The sequence below is a fragment of the Cupressus sempervirens genome, chromosome 4 (assembly GCF_028749045.1).
Source record: "Cupressus sempervirens isolate cs-2001-9-10 chromosome 4, ASM2874904v1, whole genome shotgun sequence".
In the NCBI taxonomy this organism is placed as follows: Eukaryota; Viridiplantae; Streptophyta; class Pinopsida; order Cupressales; family Cupressaceae; genus Cupressus; species Cupressus sempervirens.
Window position 1 is genome coordinate 231,174,460 of NC_143121.1, and position 25,306 is coordinate 231,199,765.

A 25,306-nucleotide genomic window follows, 5' to 3' on the forward strand; every position below is an offset into this window, starting at 1 on the left:
GAATAGAAGACCTTTGTATACTTTTATAAAGGTATATCCAATAATGGTGAAGTTGCAACTCAGAATGACAATCAACAACAAAATCCAGTATCTACCAAGTCATAGATGGTGAATGTCAAATAGCAAACACATTCAGAAGCCGAGCTGCAAAATACAAAAAATGTTCATTCAAAGTTTGAGAACAGCCAACAAGAAGAAAATGAACAAACACCTGATGAAAATATGCATGAGGATTTAGATTCTGAAAGATACAACATGAAAACAAGGAAAGAACTTGTATTGGCAAAGTATGTGAAAAGACATCATCCTACAGATCAAATTATTGGAAATAAAGAGGAAGGACCAATGACAAGGAATAGACTAAGAAGTGAAACATGTCTACTCAGCAAAATGGAACCAAAAATATTAAGTGAAGCCATAATAGATGATGACTGGTACAATGCTATGAAAGAAGAAATAGAACAAATTGAGAAGAACAAGACATGGACCTTAGTCTTAAGACCAACTGATAAGAATGTGATTGGAACCAAGTGGGTGTTCGGAAACAAGTTAGATGAGAATGGTGAAATCACAAGGAACAAGGCAAGACTAGTTTGCAAAGGGTATGCATAAGAAGAAGGACTAGACTATGGAGAAACTTTTTCTTCAGTTGCTAGAATGGAAGGAGTAAGGACCTTACTGGCATATGCAGCCTTCAAAGAATTTAAAGTCTATCAAATGGATGTTAAGTTCACATTTCTGGATGATATACTTGAAGAGGAATTCTACATAGAGCAACCAGAAGGTTTTGTTGATGAAAAGAACAAAAATAATGTATGCAAATTACACAAGGCTCTATATGGATTAAAGCAAGCCCCTAGAGCTTGGTATGAGAGACTTCACAAGTATCTAGTGCAAATAGGATTTGCAAGGACTGATGATAAAAACAACATCTATATCAAATCAAAAGAAGGTAAGGATATCCTTGTATCTGAAATATTTATGGATGACATAATTTTTGGAGGAAAGGAAGTACTTTGCAAAAATTTTGCTAAAAAAATGAAACATGAGTTTGAGATGTCAATGTTTGGAGAAATCAAATTCTTTGTTGGATTGCAAGTACATCAATTAAAACATGGTACATTTGTGACACAATCAAAATATATCAAGGAGATACTCAAGAAGTTTGGATTAGAAGATTCCAAACTAGTCAGCACACCAATGGCAACAGGAGATAAGCTAACTAAAAATGATGAATCAGTTGAAGTTAATCAAACAATGTACAAATCCATGATTGAAAAACTACAATATCTTGTACATAGCAGACCAGACATAGCACTAGCAATTGGAATAGTTGCTAGATTCTCTACTAATCCTAGAGAAAATCATCTCATGGAAGTAAAAAGGATAATGAGGTATCTCAAAGGAACTGATGATTTTGGCCTATATTAAAAAAAGAATGAGAAGTTTGAGCTCGATGCATACACAGTCACAGATTAGGGAGGCAACATTGATGACAAGAAAAGCACAAGTGGAGGAGCATTATTCTTAGGTAAAAGGCTAGTTACTTGGACTAGCAAGAAACAAACATGCACATCTCAATCCACTGTAGAAGCAGAATATGTGGCAGTAGCAGTCAATTTTATGAACATTGTGTGGCTTAAACATCTATTGAAAGGAATGAAAGAAGAGGTAACCAAACCTGTGATACTGTATTGTGATAATACAAGTGCTATAAACATATCCAAGAATTTAGTAATGCATGCAAAAACCAAGCATATTGCAATCAAGTATCACTATGTTAGAGAATTGGTGGAAGACAAACAAGTGAAGATGGAATACATTCACACAAAGGAACAAACTACAGATATCTTCACCAAACCATTTTCCAAGGATGCTTATGAATATCTTAGAAGCAAGTTGGGAGTAATGCCCCTAACTCAAGTAGTCTAAAGCAACAAAGAAGCTACCCTGCATCAACAGGAGTAGATCATTGAAATATCAAAAGAATGATGCAGAGGAATGAAAATAGGAATAGAAACTCCAAATCAGTCACAAGCATGGTGACAGTGGGAGATAACATGAGGATGCAAAGCTTATATTTATCATGTTGAAGATGCTACATCTTTGGCATTTATGTCAAAGAGGGAGATATATGAGAAACTGATCAATACAAAGTAAGAGGGAGATATATATATATATATATATATATATATATATATATATATATATATATATATGAGAGAGGTATATGAAAGAGGGAGATTCAGAATAGTAAGGATGCAATAGTCCAGAGGGAGAAGTAGAAGCAGAACAAAGGATTAAGTTTGTATTAGCAAAAGAAAACTAGTGGTAACTAAGTTGATCAGCTTGATCAATTTGGTTTGCAATCAATGCCAAAGAGGGAGATTGTTGGAAATGATTGAAAAGATTACAAATAAAAAATAATGGAACTAGTAAAGAATGTTTCAATCATTTTTTTGTCATTGATGTTAAACTTGCTACTTGTAGGAATGACAATTGCTTAAGTGATCCAAATACTATCAATTGGTTGATTGACAAGGAGGTGTAACTAGAGTACCTAGAGAAAGGTTGAAGTTATGATGTTTTAATGAAGTATAAAGTTTAGCTAAGCCATTGATGAAATAGTGTATTGATGACATACTCTAAGATACAGAGGATAGACACACTGAGATACATCAAAGATGTAAGGATTAGCTAAGTTCATTGGAGAGAGCCAAGTTAGTTAGTGCCAAACATATTTTCAGTTGAAACTGAGAAAGTTCAACTTAGTGTGTGTTGAGTGATCTTCAGGCATCGAGTAACACAGAATCCTTCAAGTGCCGAGTAGCAAAAAAAATATAATGGATGCTGAGAGATCTTCAAGCACCAAGCAGCCTTCAGGTGTCGAGTAGAAGAAAAAGATAATGGATGTCGAGTGAAGATCAGGTGCCGAGTAACATACAATTTCTTCAGGTGCTGAGTGCCATTAAAATAATAATAGAAGTCAAGTAACATAGAAGGAGCTGAGCATTAGTAAGTCAATGATGCCAAGTTGGTGCATTATTTGTTAAAGTCAAAGATTCACCAGATCAGCAATGATAAGGTTGTTACATCGAATTTTGTGAATTAGTTGGATGATAAGGATGATGAGTAGATGTCACATAATTCTATGTAATCCATGAAAATCAATTCAAGGAAAATATTAATGGATTTATCATGAAGTTTTTAGAAGAAACAATTTGGAGAGAAAACAATACCGTTTTGTCAACATCAAATAAAGAATTGAGTGGGAAATGAAGAACAAAACTTCTTTATAAGGAGTTATACATTAGAGGTCAAGCATGCATGCATGAGAGGGAGTTGTTCATAAGTGTGATCATGCGAAGAAGCCAAGAGGAGTAAGAACAAAGCATCAAGACTCTAAGTTGATCAAGTGACCATAGAGTGCTTTGGCATATTGAGTGAGAGAACTCAAGGAGATAGATCTTGAATGGTGAACAAGCTATCTGCACAAGGGAGAAAAGCCAAACAAAGAAAGGAACTGAAGAAGTGATCTGAAATCTGCAAGGTTGAAGTTGCAATCTGTATCAGGTCAAAACCCTTCTAATACTTTCTTACCATTGTATTAGATATTGAAACCCTACATTGCTAGGTTAGCTTAATAGCTAGGTGGATAAGCCTTAGGAAAAGGATAAAGAGATCCTCAAGAGAACGATAAAGAGATCCTTAGGAGAAGGATAAAGAGATCCTTAAGAGGAGGATAGGAGATCCTTAGAGAGGGATGAAAGATTCTTTTAAGAAGGTTACTAAAAATCCCATGGACTTGAGTTAGCCTAACAACTCTATGTAAATCGTTTAACAGGGTGATATTCTAAGTTGAATGTTCTTAAATCCTTTAACAGGGTCACATCTTAGGCCTTTAATAAGGCAAACCATCAAAAGTGGTTGAAATCAATTACGCAGTTATTTTGTGGGTATCATCCCCACTCCAGTTTTACCTTCTTATTCCTGGAGGGTTTTTGGGTCATCAAAATCCTTAGTGTTATGGTGTGATGTATGTTTAATTTTCATGGTTGTTTAATGTTCAATTCCATGCATGATAATTTCAGTTATGTGCCATTAAGGATTTGTAGAAAAAGTTGTATTGGACATAATTGGACCTTGGATAACTGATTCACTCCCCCCTCTTAGTTATTCTAAAGAATTCTAACAAAATGATGTTTCAATAACTCTCACTATTTTTTATGATATTTTTTCCATAACACATAAACACCATTTTATAGAGCTCAAAGTCAAGAATATTCTCATATAGAGTTTATAGTGTTTTAATTAGATATAGTATATTATAATTTTAAAAAAATTACAAGCAAGTATTTTAACACTTGAAAAGATGTCGATTTTGAGAAAGAAAAAAATATTAAATCATATAAAAAAAAATTAAAAATTATATGATGTTCTAGAGGAGAGAGTCCTCTTCTGAAATGTATACATGTTCTTATAGTTAGAATAGATTTGTTTTGAAAAATGTGGTGGGAGATGAAAACTATCGATTTTAGGCATGTTGAAATTTGAATCATTATAAAAGAGAGAATATAGATCTAAAGGCAATTTTTATTTTTGAATGTTTGAGCTATATATTTTATCTATAACATAGTCTAAGTTCAAATGGAAGTAATTTTATTTTCATATAGTTTTGTGGTGGGAACTAAACACCTAATTTTCAATATTTTTCAGCAACTAAAAAAATATCTATAAAAACTAGGAAAAAATATCAATTCTTATTCCAAAAATTTATCAAAACTTATAGTCCTAAAATTCATCCATTTCTACATATTTCATTAGTTTACTTCATTCTCAAATTCTAAACAATAATACAAGTTTTATGTAATTGAAGGTGAATAGTTATACTTTTGTTAGCCTTTTCCTTTACAAAAGCGTGACATGGGTTTGTGCTTTTACCCTATAAAGTTAACCTGTTATGGTTATAATGTTTGATCATAAAATATGATCTACCCTATGACATCTCTACCTTATTAAAAGCTTAAGAGATTGTTAGGTCTTACCTTGTTAGAGGATTTAACACTTACAACAAAGTAAGGACTCTATTAGGAGATTTACAAAGATCTATTAATACAACTCTATTAAGAGATTTACCTTGATTCAAGTTGGTTAGAACTAATTCAGTACCTAACTCTTGGTATTCTCAATAAGTTGATTTTGAGTCTCCTCCTTGATAATTGATCCTCTTGTATGATCTAATAAAATTATTTTCCCCATTCACTTCATTGCCTTGAATAGGTCGCTTGCTCTGTTAAGTGATAACATAACCCTTTCACTAACTTCTAATCTGATAAAAATCACACACTTCTCTTCTCATCTCCCTCTCATCTTCGCACACTAACTAATTATTGCATCCTTCCATTGATCTAGGTTAAGATCTTTTCTATTTAAAGAGTTTTTTAAAGATTTCTCTAGAGGCTTCCATATTTTGCCTCTTCATCTAAATCATTGATCACACAACATAGAGATATGTAATCCACATCATTAACAACCTCTACAAATATTAAATGTTTTGTAACAACCTTTTCATGTATTAAATATTCTTTCCTAGTTGGCTTGGAAATTGTTTTACCTCAAATTTTATTCCATTTCTAACTTTTATGTAAACTCTAAATTTCTTGATCTTTACTATTGTTTGATGCTTGGCATTGATGTTGCTCAGTCTATATTGCAATCAATACATACTATATAGCTCTACACTTGTATGCTTAGAACTTTCTTGGTTGTTTTTTTTATCTTGGCTCGTATGCAAATACCCGATGACCATAAACTTACTCAGCTCATATAGAGCTTAGTACATACTTTCTTATGTACATGACTTGGCCTATATAGAGAAACTTCATTGCAATGATGACTATCTATTTATACCTTGTAAATGACTAAGTGTTTGACACTAATAGATAAAAATGGTTAGAGAAACCAACATCTCATTGTATAGGGGAGGTGGAAACACACATATTATGAAGAAAACTTAAGGATTTTTGGTTAGGAGGTCCACTAGCATTATCATCTCGATATTTCATGAGTGAAAAATAAGGATTGGTGTAGGCCCTTCCTCAAAGTCTCTAGAGGACCGGGTTAATAACCTTTGAAAATTCTACTCTTGTTCAATTAATGTAATAAGGAGGGGGTCAGGGATGTTATAGCAATACATTAGTTATATTTATAGATAGTTAGTAAATAAAATGAATAATTTGGTGTTTGAAGTTATTCCTATAAATAAGTTTATTAGATGGGAATTTTCATTCTCATAAGTGGTTATCCACATGGATAATGGCTTTAATAAAATATAAGCCAATGTTAATCAATGTAGAAATTTTTCTAATTGAATCAAATGAAAGTTTTAAGCTTTCTCATTCTCATTAAATGCTTGATTTTCAAATCAATATTCTTGAGCCTTTCTTTTTATAGTCAAAGCCCTCTTAATTGACTCAATAATCTTATAATAAATTCATAAGAATTGTAAGAATTTTATTTAAATCACTTAGTAAGCATAGTATAAAGAGGTAATTTATAGTTGAGAATAAAATTTGATGAATCCCTTAATATTAATCCAAGTAAATAAATGTTATAGTTTTATATTGTCATAAGAACTAAATGTAATTGTTGTAAGTAATAAAGAGATAAGGTAATCCTACATTCTTTCTATGATTATGTAAAAAATTTAAAATATGACAAATAATGACAACCAATGGCCTATCCTTTAACAAGCTGAGCTCATTGGCCAAACAATCATGTACAACTTTACAAGTTATGTATATTTAAATCCTTTACTATGTTGATGTCTTGAGTATCAAATTAGTCCTTGTAGTTATTTGCATATAAAAGAATTTATACATCTCCCTTCTCTACTTTGATCATCAGCTTCACATGTATACAATGTCATCAAAGTGCACATAAGTCAATCATATAATTATAATATAATTTCATACTTTTCTTAATCAAAAACTTATTTGTCTACAACAAAAACTTTAAGTTTTTGCCCTTGCACTCCTTTACATTTTACTAAAACTTCATATTACATTATACCACATGAGGTTTAACATCATGTATTTTGTTGTTACCTTATCAAATTCATTTTTTGGCAAATCAAAATAATACCTTGACCAAAATGCCAATTCTTTGTTTCTATGATACAAAACTTGTTGCTACAAATCTTACCAAAATATATCTAAAACTAATTGAAAAGTTTAGTGGACTAACATACATCTTTTGAGATGTCCAAACTAACTTCCCTTAAGTCCACATGACCATATATATCTTCTGTAAAGCTTGCCAAACAAAATAGTCTAAATGTAACATGTATTCATGCTTTACACTTAGACAATTTTCTATGTAACTCCATACTAAACTTGACTCATCTTCAGGGGCCTTAATACTTCATAATATTTCTATTAATGAAAACACCTACCATATTACGTTAGCCAAATTTCCAACATCCTTATTAGGGTTCACTACATCAATGATGCTTCAATTTAACTTTTAGAGAATCTAGCTCCCAGAATTATGTTTTGTTCCTTATCTTGTTGGAATATTTGTAATTATTTTATCCCTTGTTCCTAAATTGGATCATTTCCAATTGTTAAAGATATTTTTATAAAACTTTATTGTTTCAAATACAAATATGTTTGGTTCTTCGGTACAATTTCCTTTACTAGTTCTTTTTTTTTTTTTTATTAATTATCGTGTTCTAAAATTATGGAATAATTCCACTTTTTATGATTTTATTCTAACCATGTTTCTATTGATTTCTAGTGCCAAAAGATATCTTCTTTGGCTTGTCTATCATTATATTCAGTTATAAACAATTTACCTCTATGGTAGTGACTTGTATCCATACCTTTCTCAATAACCTCTTCATTAATTATTTACATTTCTTCTTCTAATTTTTTATTTTTCTCCTTTTGATATTAAAATAGTGAATTATATTCCATATTAGTAGGTTTTTCATCATTACCTTTAATTTTCTAAAAATCTTGAATAGCTTGGACCATTTGACCTTAGTTTCTCCCCACCATTACTTAATAAGTTCCATAACATTTTCATCTTTTAGTCACATAAACTCAAACTTGAAAGGATAATTAATAGACTTTTTTTTTGTCATAAATTGGTTTATTGAATTTTTTGGTTATTCTAAAGAAGACAATGTTGTAGTTTTTAGACTAGGGTGTACCAATTATGCAATATTTTCATCACTAGCATGGTCGTATGTTTAGGACTTAGATGTGTGTCCTCACCTAGAAATGTTTATGATTTTGAATATTGGAAAGATATTTTTCTTTGATGATAGAGGAAGCTATTTGATTCTCATGGTAAAAAGTGCAATATTTTTTGTGGATTATAAGGAAATGATGCTTTTGTTGCTAATGTGGTATTTTAATATGCTTCGTGTTTTTCTTAACTTTTTCCTCTTCTTTTTTTTTGGATCACTCTAGGCTATGAAATTTAGAATATTTCTTGAATTGTGTTGGTATGTCATTGGTCAACTCTTTTAGGTAGCATGCTAGATTTTATTTTGAACATGATTTATGGATCGTGGTGTGTTGGAGATTAATTGTTTGAGTCTAAGCTATGACTGAGCCAAAATACCTTGGGGTCACATTGTTAATTGTAATTTACATCATGTTGAGACTTACCTTCTTTATAATGTAATGTATATGAAGATGAAATCATTCATGTAATGTAGAGAGAGTGTAATGGGAAGGAAGAAAAGTATGCAAGCATGTTGTATTGGAGATCAAATGATTTGGTATAAGTGGAATCTATTGTTGAGAAAAAATATTTTGTATTTTCTTGAAACTTTCTTTTCATATGAGAAATGTTATCTGTTAGTTTAATATTGAGTTGATTACTGTCCACGGTGGATTATATTTTAATCTTGGTTTTATTTTCCTTTTTGTAACCTCAAGGTTGTTTCCCTTTTGTAGCTTTGACCTAAATGGGCTCTAGTGAGTGTGCCTAAATGCATGTGCATTCCCCTTCTATCTTTTATAGGATATTTTTACTAGGAAATTATCTAGTGTGTTTGATCTCTATGGTTTTTCTCCTAATAGATTTTCTGCACTAGAATGTCTTGTGTTGTATTATGGTGTTTCTTCCTTCTATGCATTAATGCTTATCTTTCATATCTAAGTTCTTATGGTGCCAAATTTGTCTAATGTGTGAATTTTTATTACAAAGTTGATTTACACACTATTGATTGACAAGTTCTTAAGAATTAATCCAAACAAACTATTTTAGTAATGTTTTCCCACAAAAAGTCTATAGTTGTTGTTGCAAAATTGTGACTAATTTTGGCTTCTCATGCCATAAATATCTGCTATCCTGGTCTTTTCACACAATGTTCAAATCATACCAAGCTCAATTGTTGATTTGTGGCAAGAATATAGAACTGTATAGTTTTAGAGATGAGGAATTCCAGAACTATGATAAAAGCTGTACTAAGCTGGGTTTTATGGGTGTCGATAATCAAAGCCATTAGAGCCTCAGACCCATATTCTCTGCAAGATTTCTGTGTGGCCGATTTGCGTAAAGGTAAATGAAAAAATACCCCTTTATTTTGATTGTGTTCTAGTGGATCATTTGGTTTACCTCGTAGAAAGGAATGTATGCTTGCTTATAAAAACAGAAGATTTACATGTGTTCTCGTAACAGGAAATGTGACAGCTGTTGGTATTGAATGCGATGACCCATACACAACAGGTACCCCAGATTTCATGGCAACCGGGCAGGGTAATTCAACCAACAATCATGGGTTCAATACTACCTACAGCAAGTAATGTGCAAAAATTTTCAGCTTAAGTAATTCAGTTAGTTTTTTTTATATTTCTTGTTAGAATTTAATTATGTATTTCATATGTATTTCTTCAGTTAAATTTATTGGCTTAAGTTGTATGAGTAGTGGTTGATAAGAATTCATTTACCATTCGTTCATAGAGATGAAATATCCTAACTTCAACAATAAATATTAAACATTCTATTTACTTTTTTTTATTTTACTTATAAACTAGAGCTCAATAAATTTAATTTAAAACTCTATAATTAAGTCCTGACAATAATACTATTATTATAATTTAATTTACCATATAACATTTCTATTGCTCGTCAATAAATCCTTATTTTAAATATATTAAATCTTCGTCTTCTCTGTTGTTATTTGGAAAGAAAAACAAATAAAACATCATGTAAATAGGACAAAGATTATTGCTAATTATAAATAGAAACACTAGACCCTAGGGATTGATTCAGAAATTTGTGCAACTGGAAATAAACAATTTAACGAGATTTTATATACATGGCCGAAGATGCTAACCAGATAGGACTAAAGTAGGAAAACTATAAAACGGTTGAATGGGTTTCCGTCTAATTGACAACAGGATGAGGGAAGGTTGTGGGAGAAGGAGATGTTAGAGAATGAGAATTTCTATAAATGAATAATACACAAGAAAGAGAGGAGGACAGAGAAGTTTAGTGAAGCATGTAGGTTTTGAGAAAATTGGTAAAGAATATTTAGTATTTTTCATTGTAAAAGTTTTCTAAATCAAATTCATGATTATGCTGCAATTATGCAATTATCTTTAGCTGAACTTTAATATTAAAAAAGATATATAATTAAGTTTAAAACTATTCAAAGAATGGGCATTTCTTTTCTTTGTTTTATATATATATGTGTGTGTGTGTGTGTGTGTGTGTGTGTGTGTGTGTGTTTTTCACATTATTATTTGTATAGTTTAATAATAATAGAATGATTTTTAAAATAATTTTGACTTTCAAAAATCAGAAGTTTGTCGAAAAATTAATTTAGTATATTTTGATTAATTAAATTTTCACCTTATTCTCTATAAAATTATGCAGCAAAACAAGGATGTTGAATTCTTGCTTTCTTAATAAAACAAAAAGATTTTGTCTTAAATTGTATAATATCTTTTATAATTTAGATTTTAACTAGATTAAGAGGCATTCTTCATTTTCTTTTCATTTGATATTAGTTATTAGTTATTAAATTATAATGATATATCAATTAATTCAAGATTGAAAATTTTAATCTATATTATCTTATATATTGATTAAATACATATTAAATATTTTAATACATGTTATCTTTCATATCTATTAAGTCAATATGATTAATTTGAACCCAATATTTTTTTAATCACTACATAATTTATATTTAGATTAAAAATAATAAATACAAAGATATTTTATATTGAAATTTAAAAAACATATTTATATTTTAAATACTTAAGTCACAAATTTGAAGTTGGTAAAAGCAAAAACCATGTGATGAATAAGCCCGGTCTTTTATTCTGCTCATGTCAACTATATAATTCATCTAAACTATAAAAAATTGTGCTGCCAAATAAAAATATATGATATTCATTGAGAACGTACATGGCAAGTTTTTATGAAGTAATCCAAACAAACCAGTTTTTTCCTGCACACAACTAAACAAAAAAAAATCTATATGATTTTATCAGGGAATGTGGTGGTGAACGGTTTTCTATGCAAGGACCCAAAGTCAGTAGAGTCATCAGATTTCCTGTTTAGAGGACTACTCAATCCACTGTCAACAGCGGATGGTTTTGGCTTCAATGTCATCGCAGGTCATGTAGAAAATTTCCCAGGCATAAACACACTGGGCATATCAATGAACCGTGGAGAATTCGCCCCTGGTGGTTTAAATCCCCCGCATATTCACCCTCGTGCTACTGAAATCATATTTGTATTGGAAGGCACCATTTTGGCCGGTTTTGTTACCACAGATAATAAGTTGCTCTCAAAAAAGTTAGAGAAGGGAGATGTTTATGTGATACCAAGGGGTTTGGTGCATTTTCAGCAAAACGTTGGGAAATCACATGCAACTACAATTACTGCTTTTAACAGCCAGCTGCCAGGAGTTCAACTGGTTGCATCTGCTCTCTTTGGAGGTAATCCCCCTCTTCCTCAAGATGTGTTGGCTAAGGCATTTAATATCGATGGCCAACAACTCAAGGAATTGTTGCCTAACAAAATCTCTGCAAGTGCACCTGCACCTGCGCCTTCACATTCACCTACAAGCTATTAATTAGAATATGGACCAATCATCTCATCAATATCAAAGTTGCAAAGCCCTGAAACAATATGTTATTGCATTTAATGTTTTCAGCTCGGTTATATCAAAGTCTTCCTTGTAAGAATGCAAAGAAAAATAATCCATGGCGTCCCATTTGGTTTTATTGTCATTGGGCTTCAAGTAATATTTTTATTAAAATGGAAGTCAAGTTTTGTGTTTGTTTTCTTCACATTTCTATGTGCAATGTAATTCTTATATGAGGGAACTCACATTGCGCAGGTATTTCTGGAAGGAAAAAATATATATTTTTAACTTAGATTTATGAACATAGTTTGTTTGTTTGTTTTTGTTTTTTTCCTCTTTTGCAATGAGATATTTCACTAGCAGTTATGATAAAGTATTTTATAATGTGGATGGCACTTTAATTGTGATTTATATTTTTTATATATATAATAGAAAATTAATTATAGGGTAGTATAATAAGAAATAAATAAACAGGAATTGTAGTCTTTTTATACTAAGTGATAAGTTTGGTAATATAATATGAAACATTTCTTTACTGTGTATCTATAATATTTTCTAGATAAACTAATGATAATAGACATCCATGTGCTTAGTTCCAGTATGAAGAATAATATTCTTTACTAAATAGATTGCACATTGGATATGATACCCAATCTAAATTGTACAATAATTAAAACAATTACACTAAATATTTGTAATTGTATTGTCTCCTTAGACATATGGACTACTACCATAGTCTACTTTCTCATTGGCTCTGGAATCCAATCTAAATTTTACAATAATTGAAAGAATTTCTCGCACTAAATATTTGTAGTTGTATTGTTTCCTTGGACACATGGACTGCTATCATAATCTACTTTGAGGGGAGTAAATTAATTGTGGGCTCTCTCTTACTCATCTAACTCACAACACCAAAAACAGGGTAAATATAAATGCACTAATAGACCTTTGACTATTCTAGTACCATTATTATTTGTATATATTTAATGGCTTATTATTTTTATTATCAAAAATAAACCTAACACCATATTTGGATAATTTCAATGCTCTCTACCAAGGTTAAATATTAGTCTACTCAATAATGCCGCTTCTTGGGAGTTATCTATAATAGTGGCAAATATAACTTTTAAATATTCTCAAATTTAGATTTTAGTTGTAAAGGATCCTAAATAGCTTATAATTATGTATCTTAAATATATGAAAATTAGTATTCACACAGTTACTTATGACAACAAAGGATTTATATCACCATAATCCCATTTTATTTTTATTCCCAACATGAACTTCCCATTATATATTTAATCTCAAATTTACATGAAAATGGAGCTTTGAAGTCATTAATCTTTCCTTTTTTATTACTTAAAAATAGTATGACATTTACATATAAGAGGGAGAAATTAGCAACTGATTATCAATAAATCTAACGTAGTATGTAGTGCCTGCCCCTAGTTCACATTTTGTTATCATTGCTGAACTCTTTTAGAGCTAGTTTTATGTTGTTGGTTAGCAGCATTCTTTTGAGATTATCAGATATTGTGCTATGGATTCAGTTTATTATGTGATGAGATTACTTAGACTCTACATTTCATGTATGTGTGATGATCATTACATTGTTTTCAGTTATTAATGATGATTAGTAAGATGATTTATCATATGTGTTTTCTTATGGATACTTACCCCATACTTGCATGTGTATGGTGTGTGTGTTTTCTTTGTGTGTTTACTTTTGTATGGCGTGTCTGATGTGGTTAAGGAAGGGAGTCGTAGTCACCTGCTAGTCGGGATCTACACGATGCACCACTTCCTGCCATTGCCTGTTTAGTTTAGTATATATTGTGCTTGTACATGCGTGGTTTTTATGCAGGTTGCAGGTACCAAATATCGACTTCCCTGAATTGTTACGATGAGCGTACCCTATCACATTATCTCAATGATAAGAAAGGGGAGATAAATTCTCAAGTCCAAATCTCAACCCTTTAAGCCATTTGTTCTAATTGGAAAATTAGGACAAGTATCCGAGTTGAGTACCCTTCGAATGCGTTAGATGACGTAATTCGTGATATTAACCCTTGGTTTGATTTTGTATGTATTTTGGCTATGATGGGTTTTTCATATTTTTACCTTTATGAGTCTTTGGAGTATTTTCTATTAATTAAGCCTAGTTAAAAAGATTTAATTAATAGTTTAATTAAATGAAAATTAATATGGTATTATAATATTTATTTTATTTAATTAATTAAAAAATTAATTAAATAAAATAATTAAATTTGAAAATAAAAGTTAAAAGTTTAAATTTGGAATGTGACAATATTTATTTTAATAATAATATATTTGGAGTTCATTTTTAAATAAATGTCTAAATAATATTATTATTAAAGCTAATAAATATTTTAGCGAATTAAGTTTTGGAAAATGAAATTTAAAAGTGGAAAATATATTAAAATTATTAAAAGATTCTAGATTTCATGTGCTTAAAATATAAATATATTAAGATTGAAAAGTGGAATTATTAAAGTTAGTGCATGAGATTTAATAAATAAATAAATTAAATTGGAAAGAGTAAATTAAATATTATATTAATAATTGTGCATTATTTTAATATTTGCTCACATAGGAGTTGGCAAATTCTTGGGAGTTGTCATGTAGACAACACAGAAGTTTGCACTCTAAGAATGCACTAGTTGTCTACACTTAGGAGTTAGCATATTTTATTTAAGCACATGGTGTCTACAACCTTAAGACTCATCTAGAAGGTTGGAGGAGACTCATGCTTGGTTGTCATGCTTATCTTCTAGTTGTTTCTAGAGACACTCTAGATGCATCTTAGAAGCCTTTAAATAGAAGCTCTCCTAGTGTGTCTGGACAAGCTTAATGGAAGCTACAAGTTATAAGCTGAATGGAAGCTACAAGCTACAAGCTTCAAAGCTTACATTCATTGAGAAGATCATATGCTTCTACATGCTTCTATGCTTCTTCTAGCACTTCTAGTCACTTGGAGGATTCGGTTGATTTGGATCTTGGAAGAATTATGAATGATGGAGAAGGAAGGAATTTTCTATGGACTTCTGAGGCATGGAAAATTTAGCATCAGTGTCCAGGTGCACTCGTGATATTCGCATACTCTCTTTGCACTATTTCTCTTCCTATCTTCATTGTGTTTGTTATATGTGTTTGAATACTCTCTGTGATTGAATCTACAATTTGAAATTGGAATCTAGATATTTTATTTGGTTGAGAAGAAAATAATAGAACACCCTAGTTTCAAATGAGAAAGAAATTAGATCTTAATCGGGTTTGGGTTCGAATTTATATTGTGAAATTAGATAGACAAGATTTGAAATTAAAATAGAAATTCTAAGTTGAAAATTTGAATGGTTAGATGTAATCTTTCTATCAAATTATATTTTCAGATGCGTATGGACAAACCTATTAGATGGATGAATGGGTAAATTTAGAGAACAATTATTTTAAGAAAAAATTCTTAATTCATCACAAATTGTCATGTCGCTACCTCTTGGATAGACCCGAACTCAGTCGTTCATAAATTTTTATCATGATCGAATTTATTCGATCGCTCCAGTCAGAATTGGCGCAACTTGGCCCTCTCCAACAAATTTTTATTTCAACCCGATCCATCAGTTCATTAGGGAGATATAGCCGTCGTACTAGGACTGTTTTATTCAAGGATATATATTTCTCCATTTTTCATAACCAAGAGTTCTTTATGCTTAAACTTCACAAAAATAATATATCAAAGCAATATAATTAGAATTTAATAATTATTTAATTAGTCTAAAGACTAATAAGAATGTTCTAAATGAATTAATGGAGATTTTTGAAGGAAAGTTTGTAAATAGAGCTAATGGATAGAGATATTGAATTCAATAGAGAATGGATGACTTTTAATATTAATTATTTAATGTATATTAAATATTATTTAATATATATTAAATAATTTAAGAAATGACAATTTTAAATGAAGAGAATGTAATGGTAATGGATTAATTGACATGAAGTTATAACATTACTATAAGTAGAATTGTTATGTTATGTATTATTAGATAACTTGTCGATTTACCTTAATGGTGTTAAGAGTTAATCAAATATTAATTAATGAGTATATGGAAGGATTCTATAGATCGAGTATTTATAGTTTGATGAGTTCATTATTTATTAATGTTTGTAAAGACTAGCAGACTATTAATAAATAATGGTTCAAATAGTTATCAACAAATTTGATTAGGGATAAGCTAGTGGAGATTATTTATTGAAGTTTCGTAAAAGATAATAATTTTTGGATTTGGATTATAATTGATTTTAATCAATTAATACTCATTGAGTTGTCAATATAATTATATTATGCGAATGAGATTTATCTTGAAATGACTATCATTAATACGAATTAATTAAGGAAACATTAGTATTCATAAAGAATGATGAATGTGATCTATTATTAAAATTTTCAATATAGCTAGTTATTAATATTAACAAGTTATTATTATTGAATTATTAATATGATCATTTAAGTATTGAATTATAGTTGACTTATATCTTACAGAATTCTAATTAGTTATTAGTCAACTGATATTAATTGAAATGTTGCTATGGTTATGCAATTATTAATTAAATCAATTAATTAGAGTTAATTAGATTTAATTAATAATTAAGTTATGTAATAGAGATTTAATTGATATAATTCTTTTAACAAGATTGTAGATTATCTATATCGAAGTTGATAAGTCTTATAACTTGAATAATGACTTAGATATTTTAACGGTTATTACTGACAATGTAATAATGATTATAATTAAGAGGCTTAAGTGTTAGAAATATTTAATTGAGTTTTAACCATTAAAATGTTAACGGATCATGAAATTGTGCACCTATATTAATTGGTAGATTAAATTGATCATTTTAATTAAGTTATAATCTTTTTATTCGAAGATTGATAAATGGTTCTTTTATGAATGAATAATGATATTTTGATTATGTTGAAATGTAGAAGTAACATTAAGGAAGAGTTATCCAATTAGTACTATGGATCTTAGCAAATAAAGAAAATGATTTAATGAGTAAATATTTATCCTTAAGTTATTCTTAGAATGTAATTCTTAATAATGGAAGGATAATGCTATAGGAGAACAATTGGGTTGACTTGTAGGTCAAATGATGAAACTTAAGACACTTGAAAGTATATTTGCAAATAGAAAACTAAAAACCTCTATATTTAATTCAACTATATGATTTTAGTAAACCAAAATATGTGTTTGCATCGTGTATTCTATATGCTTCTTGTTTTGGGTTTTGAGTTAACTACTGTTGACCAGTCCTAGGTTGTTACCAGAGGCTCGGGGGTTATGAGATGTGTTGGCATGTTGATCTTATTTGGTCTCGATCTTTATAAACCCAACCATGGTAATGTGATCATATGCTCTATGAAATGTTTGTATTTGTTCATCAGTCTTCATGTGTGAAGTTGAGATGTATGTGTATGAGACACCTAAGCTAATCATTTTTGAGTCATCGATCAGTTATCCTTAGATTAATTTCTAGTCGCCATGATGGGACTGAAGTATTGATTTATATTTTGATGATGTCATGTTGTGACATGTTTGACTCAACACTTTTGGAGTCTTCGATCAGTATGATTTTGAGATATTCTTGGTTGCTTGTTGAGAACCAATGGATATTGTGATTTATTTAAGATATATTTTGGTTATTAAGAACCAATGGATACTTATGATTATCAGTGATGCCTTCAGTTTCCAATAGAGAACTGTTGTGGTCATGATTTTCTATGGATGCTTTTTCAGATGCTCATGGAGATTTGATGATTCTTATCTTGGAGATTTGATGATTCTTATTATGGATATTTGATGCTTATATTGTGGATATTTGATGATTCCTTTTATGGATTATCTTTTGGATTTTCTTTACAGTCGCTTATACAAGACTTTGGTGATTTATGATTCCATGAGCTTAGGGTAGGTAATCTACTTGTAGTGTTGGGAAGTGGCTTGCAATGGGGGCCAGGGCCCTAAATGGCTGCCAGGGTAACTCATTGTAAGTTTGGTTAATAAGTGATAACATTTACACACTAAATGGGGATTAAATGAACCTAAAAAGATAATTGTTTTGATTTTCTCGCCCATGCCTTGAGCGCTTGTACAGGCTAGGATGGGAGTAGTGAGAATGCATGGTTGCGACCGTGCATTCCGTAGTATGCCTCGTCAATATGGGAGGATACTAGTGGCCGAATGAGATCAGTATGGACCCGTGGAGTTTAGCTAACTACCAGGGTAACTTGTACGTGATAATTGCAATGACACTTTCCCGCTTGCATAGTAGGTTTCTTACATGTCATTGTGTGCCTCTGAGAATTAGATGTCAATTTTGTGTGTGTTGGAACTTTTGAGTTAGTATACTTTTAGGATTCTTGAATTTATAGAGATTTATGCTATGTGGTTTTGATAGCCTGTTTGGGACTTGAGATTATCTCCTTAGCACGGTGGGAGTGGACCACTTAGGTTCCACGTGGTTGGGTGGTAGTGTATTTCCACTCTTATCATTTGAGATCCGTCTGAGACACCATGGCTAGAGTATTTCTTGGTTGGTATTTATCTTCATTCTGTTCTTGGATCATTATGATAGATGCTATACCTTATGATGGATGTATTTACTGGTATGTTTCTTACATTGATGATTTGCATATGTTAGTTGATGATGTTATCTTATACTTTACTTTTCATGTTAGTAGGATGTTTTTAGGAGTGACATTCCTACTATGGTAATACCGATGATCTCTTCGGTGCTTTGGAATGTTATGCACAGAGGGATGGCTAGGATCCACAATGGTCTAATGATGCTATTAACGGTTGGGAGGAACCGTGCACTTAGTTTATTATGTTTGTGATATATGATTATCTTTTATGATGGATGTTTATATCTTTATGATGATGATGTATCATGTATGGTTTATGGTTTCATTATGATGGATTAATATTGGATGATGATGTTTTTTATTTACATGGATGTTTATTCCTTCATTCTTGTGACATGTATAGTGGATGATTGAGCAATCTAAAATCTAATTACAAAAAGGACACTTGTAATATTGTTTAAAAACATTAGATGTAACATTGCTAAGGATGTGATGTTAGATGAATAGTTAATTTAGATGTGATACAACATTAAGGGATATTTAAAGAATGTAATCTAATATGTATGTTATGTTTACTTTCAGTTGGATGTTACTATTGCTTCCGCAAATGTTATGAATGGTTTTACTTTCATGATTAAAAAAAAAAAAATTGTTTGGAAAACTTAGTGAAATTCTTTGGATCCCTTTGCAGGGCATTACATAGTATTATGATCTTCTTTACTTCTTAAATCTCTGAACATTGATATCATGCCTTAGGTGATTATTTCAAATCATAAAGAGATTGTTTTGACCTCCAAACAAGGTGCATTTTTTTCCTTTTTTCTTCAAAAGTTATAAGTGTTGGATGTTGGAATTATTGTAAAGCAGATTGCATTATATTTTTTTGCATTTATGTCAACATATTTATTTTCCGAAAAATGTTGATAATTTATTATATGGAGAGACTGGATAGGTATGATTAATGTATTATCAATTAGATGGTAATTAGTGTGTTTAGACTCATTTATGTTCTTTTACGATTGTTCTTGGATCATAGTTTTCAATATTAAGATTTGTGTGAGTTATAGTGAGTTAATCAATTTTGTGGTTATATATATTTTCTAGTTATTCTAGTGATGACAATGTTATAGTGTCAAGGATCAATGCATATTGGTTATGAAATATTTATTGTTGCTAATGTAGTGATATACTCAAGACTTGGACATCTATCTTCAATTGGAATAGTTCATTATTTTGAGACATGCAAGCTATATCTTATGTATGGTAGAGATTTCCTAGTGATGGTCATGATGAACGATGTAGATTTTTTCATAAATTTGAAGATAGAGATATTATTGAACTGTTGTTTTTCTATTCACTTATGTTTATTATTATTTCTAAATAGCATCCTATTATTTTTGCTAGATCACATTATCCTATGTGGTTGAATTAGGGAAAATTTCATGAAGTGTATTGATGTATTCCTATCTAACTTTATTGGTTTGCATGTTGATTTGGATTACAAGTGTGATTCACAGATTATGGTGTGTTAAATATTATTTAGGTCCTAGTTATGTCCTAATAAACAGATCTTGGATATCATTGGTTATTGCAACATATTATTATGGTTATGATCTTAATCTTGATAGACTTAATTTTATGTTTATGTATTGTATAAAAAATGAAAATATTTAGCATTTTCAAGCATAGGATAATGTGATAAGTATATGAGATATGAAGTTTTGTGATCATTTTGTATCTATGATTGATATAATATGTATAAGTGGAATCTATTCAGATAGAGAGTTGATGTACTTTATTCAAGTTGTATCAGCATAATAGAGATTCTATTGGTTAGTTCATAATTAAGTGGATTGGTGACCATGGTTGATTTTTTTTTCATTTAAAGGTTATTTCCCTTGTTTTACTCTTAGGGCTATTGCCCTGTGGTGTTTCATTGAGTAGTGAGCTCTAGGCAGTAAGCCTAGATGCATGTACATTCATATCGTAATATTATCTACTAGATTTGATCTCCATCATAAATTTCCCCTAGAAAGGTTATGTTTCATATCTTATAGATTTTGGTGATGAATGGTTTTATGGATCAATTTTTATTAAAAAATTGATTCACTCCCTCATAATTTTGAGTGTTGCCCTAGTCAGGTAAACATTGTTGTTAGAGCTTGGTCCTCTTTTGGAAGATTAACAACTTGAGGAGATCTATGATGACATCATTTAAGGAGGATAGTTTGAAGTTTGATAGAACTAATTATACTTGACAGAGAGGAAGAATGATTACTCATTTGATTTCCATGGGAATGGAATATCAGTAAGTTACAAAGAAGGATTTCATGCATCCTAGAAATATATCTAATGTTAGTGCTAATGAGAAGAAGGAATTTACAAATAACATGAGAGTCCTTAAAGCATTCCATAGTGACTTATCAAATATAGAATATACAAATGCCATAGAATTTGAGATTTCTCATAATACATGGGTGAAGTTGGAATCATTGCATAAAGAGACACTTATGTGAAGTAAGAAAGTTGTAGAATTTGATAGGAAATTTTGAATCTTTGAGGATGGGTACAGATGAGAACATTAGTTCATGAATGTGGCCATGCCTCCTATTGGTTTCTCTAACTATTATTGTCTATTACCATCAAACACTTAGTCATATACTAGGCAGAATTTGAAGGTGATCACTATGACCAAGCTACTCTATATAGGATGAGTCATATAAAGACTTGGTAAATAAACATGTATATGTCAAGCTCTATAGGAGATGAGCAAGTCTTTGGTTGCTGAGTATTTTCAATATATGTCAAGCCTAATGATTGTTGAGTAGTTCAAACATATTAATGTCAAGTTACACATTAAGTGTCGAGCACAATAGTGATCAAGCATCAGCAACATGTACAATGAATGTCGAGTATTAGAGACATTAAGTGTTGAGTAACATAGGATGCAAACTTTGAGGTAAATCATTTTAGGTGAACATTGACATGATATTTAATAGTTGTAGAGGTTTTCATTGAGGTTATTACACATTTTATGATGTGGATCATATATCCCTATGTTACGATCAAGCAATCAAATGGAGAGGAAAAATAAGGAAGCATATAGAAAACTCTTTAAGAAAAATTTAAATAGTGCAGATCAAAACCCTATTTGATAAGATAATGGTGATAAGAAACAAGCAAGCTATTCATGTGATTGCAAAGTAGATTAAGTGTGAAATTCTGAGAGTTGAGTTTTGTTATTGTAGAACAAAGGAAGTGACATTATCAAGTAATGAAGGATAGTAAAGCTATATCAGATTACAAATCATATCATATTGAAGAGAGGAGATCCAAAACTAGCTTATTAGAAGCAAAATGAGGGTTAGGTACTAAATCAATTTTAACAGATTGAGTTAGGGATAATCTCTTAACTGAGTGGTCTTAATAGATCTTGTTTAAATCTCTTAACCGAGTCCTTAGTTTACTGTAAGTGTAAAATCCTATCAAAAGGTAAGACCTAACAGTGTTAATAGCCTTTAATAGGGTAGACCCCTCATCGGGTAGATCATTAGAAGTGGTCAATATTGTAACCCTAACAAGTTAACTTTATTACTATAGTAGTGAAGATTTGTGGGTGTCATTCCCATGCCATTTTTACCTTCACCTTGGAGGGTTTCTAGGTAAACAAATATTTGTTTTATGTGCTTAAATTCCATGCATGTGATTGATAGATTAGATCTACATGATACTATAGTTTGATTTTACAAGTTATGTTATGCATGCATTAGACATGAGATGGAAAATGTGGTGAATGCACTAAGGTTGTGTGAAAAGTTTAAAGTGTTATAGATCCTAATTCACCTCCCCACCCCCACCACCCCCCCACCCCCCCACCCCCAACAACACCCCACCTCTCAGTATCTTAGTTTCCCAATTAAGACTTCCAATAGTTCCTTTACAAGAGCCCAAGAAGGGTTATGGGCCTTTGAAATGGGAAGACTTCTAAATGGTAGGGAGTTTACACATTTTCACACCAGTTATTCGATTGTGAGGTTGATGATTATGATAGGGAGGGAATCATAGGGTTGGCATTGGCCCAAGATATGGATTGGTAGATTAGAATATTAGTTCATATGTGCAAAAAGTGACAGATCTTGTTTGTGTAATTATATACTCTAGTGGAACCACATGGATGAAGATGAAATCATTTCAAAAATACTAAGATCATTGCCTCCTTATGACATCAATTTTTTTTCAATTAATGAAATTAGAAAAATTAGAACAATATCTAATTTGAAAAGAGACTCACTGGTTGGTATCTACTTATGAAATGACTAGATTTGGTGATAAGTTTTCTAATGTATATAATCTACATTTAAAGCTCATGTTTCTAATGACAAGAAAAAGTATGAATCTAGTGAAATTTCTACAATTTTTAATTGTTTTAAATATGGATCAAGATATGTTAAGGATATAGAAGAGATTGAGTAATAAGAAAGGAATATAGAAAAGTTAGAATCCTTAATTGAAAATATAATATCTAAGGGTGAGGTATGTACGAAGAGAAATTTCCTTTTTTAAAAATTTTATGTAATAAGATTCATTTTTATAAAAAAAAAATCAAGAAATCATATGCAACTCAATTATTGCTCTTAATAGCCAGTTGCCAAGAGTTTAAGTGGTTGAATCTACACTATTTGGAGTTGATCCCTCTATTCTTTAAGATGTATTGGATAAGGCATTCAACATAAATGACCAATAACTTATGAAATTATTGCCTAACAAAATCCATTCAAGTGCAACTTCACATACACCTATAAGTTACTAATTAGGATTGTAATAGATTTTAAAGGCATTCCATGACCAAACATCTCATCAATATCAAAGAAATAAAGCCCCAAAATAAGGTGTTCTTATGTTTCTTATTTTTTCCCTAGTTATATCATAATTCCTCCTTGTAAACAAGGAAATCAAAAGAGAGTTTGGAGTCTCATTTGGTTCATTATTATTGGGCTTCAAAAAATATTTTAAAAATCAAGGCTTTGTTTTTGTTTATGTTTACTTCACATCTATTTGTGTAACGCAGTTCTTTAATGAGGGAACTCACATGGTGCAAGTAATTTTGGAAAGGAAGAAATTACATTTTACTATTTTATAAAATATAAATATGTTTCCCCTTATATTTATGAGCACATATTTATGTTTTTTTCAAGAGAGATTTAGACTAGTAGTTTCGATAAGATAGGTGAATGATACCTTCATTTTAATTTTAATTTTTATTTGACATATATATTATAAAATTAATTATAAGATAACATAATAGCTCAAGTATAAGAAACAAAAAATGTAGCCTTTTTATACCAAGTGATAGGCACAGTAATATAATTTGAAACATTTCTTTAGTGTTGATCTTCAACTCATAATTACACTTATAATCGTTTCCTTAAAAAATGATGATAATATACATCCATGTGCTTAGTCCAAGTATGATACATAGAATTCTTTGCCAAAAAAATTATATATTGGCTATGAGACCCAATTTAAATTGTATGGTAATTACAAAAATTCCTTGTACATTTTTTTGGTATTTGTATTGCCTTCTTAAAAGGAGTTGTCATATACTTGATGAAGGGTATTCCCCTTATTAACACAGACATGCATAGTAGAACAAAAAATGGGCTTATTATTATCTCCAATAAAATAAAATTACAATATTCAAAAATAGAGCATGTACAAAGGTACATGGACATTTCCTTATAAAATTTTGTAGGACAATGCCACCATTTTATATCCAAAATTATCCTAGAAAACCCTACAGGCCTTCTTTATATAGGAAAGTTTTCACCACCTAAGAAGGTTCTAGAAATTTTAACCCTAAGTTTTGAGGTTGACAAACCCTAAGGTATTAATATTCATATCTTATTGCATTAGAGAATGCCACAAAAAATTTGCGAACTGAAAAGATATTTTTTAGGAATTTTATCTTCTTTGATTTGGAATATCACAACTTTTGGAGACCATAACTCATTGTCAGTTGCACTGATTGGATATTATAACCCCATTTCATAAATGCCATAAAGTGTTCTATAGTGCTTACATTGTATAAGCTCTATTGAATTGAGGTTTTACCCAATTTTAGAGCCTCAAAATCCTTCAAATTTAATTTGAAGTATTTATATCCCATTTCCAATACCAAAAAAAATTAATAACTTTCCAAAATAGACTTGATATTGCAAAGAAACTTCACTGGCAAGCTGATATATATAGAAGCCTACAGGGTATAAATCACTACATTCTAAGATCAAACAACCACTTAATAAAAATAGTAACAAGTTCTATAAATAACAATTCTACACTGAGATAGCCCTTAATTAAAAGGAAAAATTAGAAATATATTTTTAGGGGTGATGCAAGATTTCTTTAATACCCAAGATGTTGGACAACGTTAGATATGCCCAGGATAATTTGAGAAGTTACCATGTCATGTTATAAATGTTTAGAGGAAAAGAAATATGGTTAACCTAGCATCCTCCCTTGTGAGCCAT

General features: G+C 30.5%; 1 protein-coding gene across 1 annotated transcript; it reads left to right on the forward strand.

Moving 5' to 3' along the window:
* The first annotated feature begins 9,449 nt into the window (after positions 1–9,449).
* Positions 9,450–12,106, forward strand: LOC149560845 (germin-like protein 1-1). Its single transcript, XM_089827704.1, has 2 exons — positions 9,450–9,576; positions 11,520–12,106. Exons 1-2 carry the CDS (start codon positions 9,450–9,452, stop codon positions 12,104–12,106), a joined length of 714 nt encoding a protein of 237 aa, XP_089683830.1.
* The last annotated feature ends 13,200 nt before the right edge of the window (positions 12,107–25,306 follow it).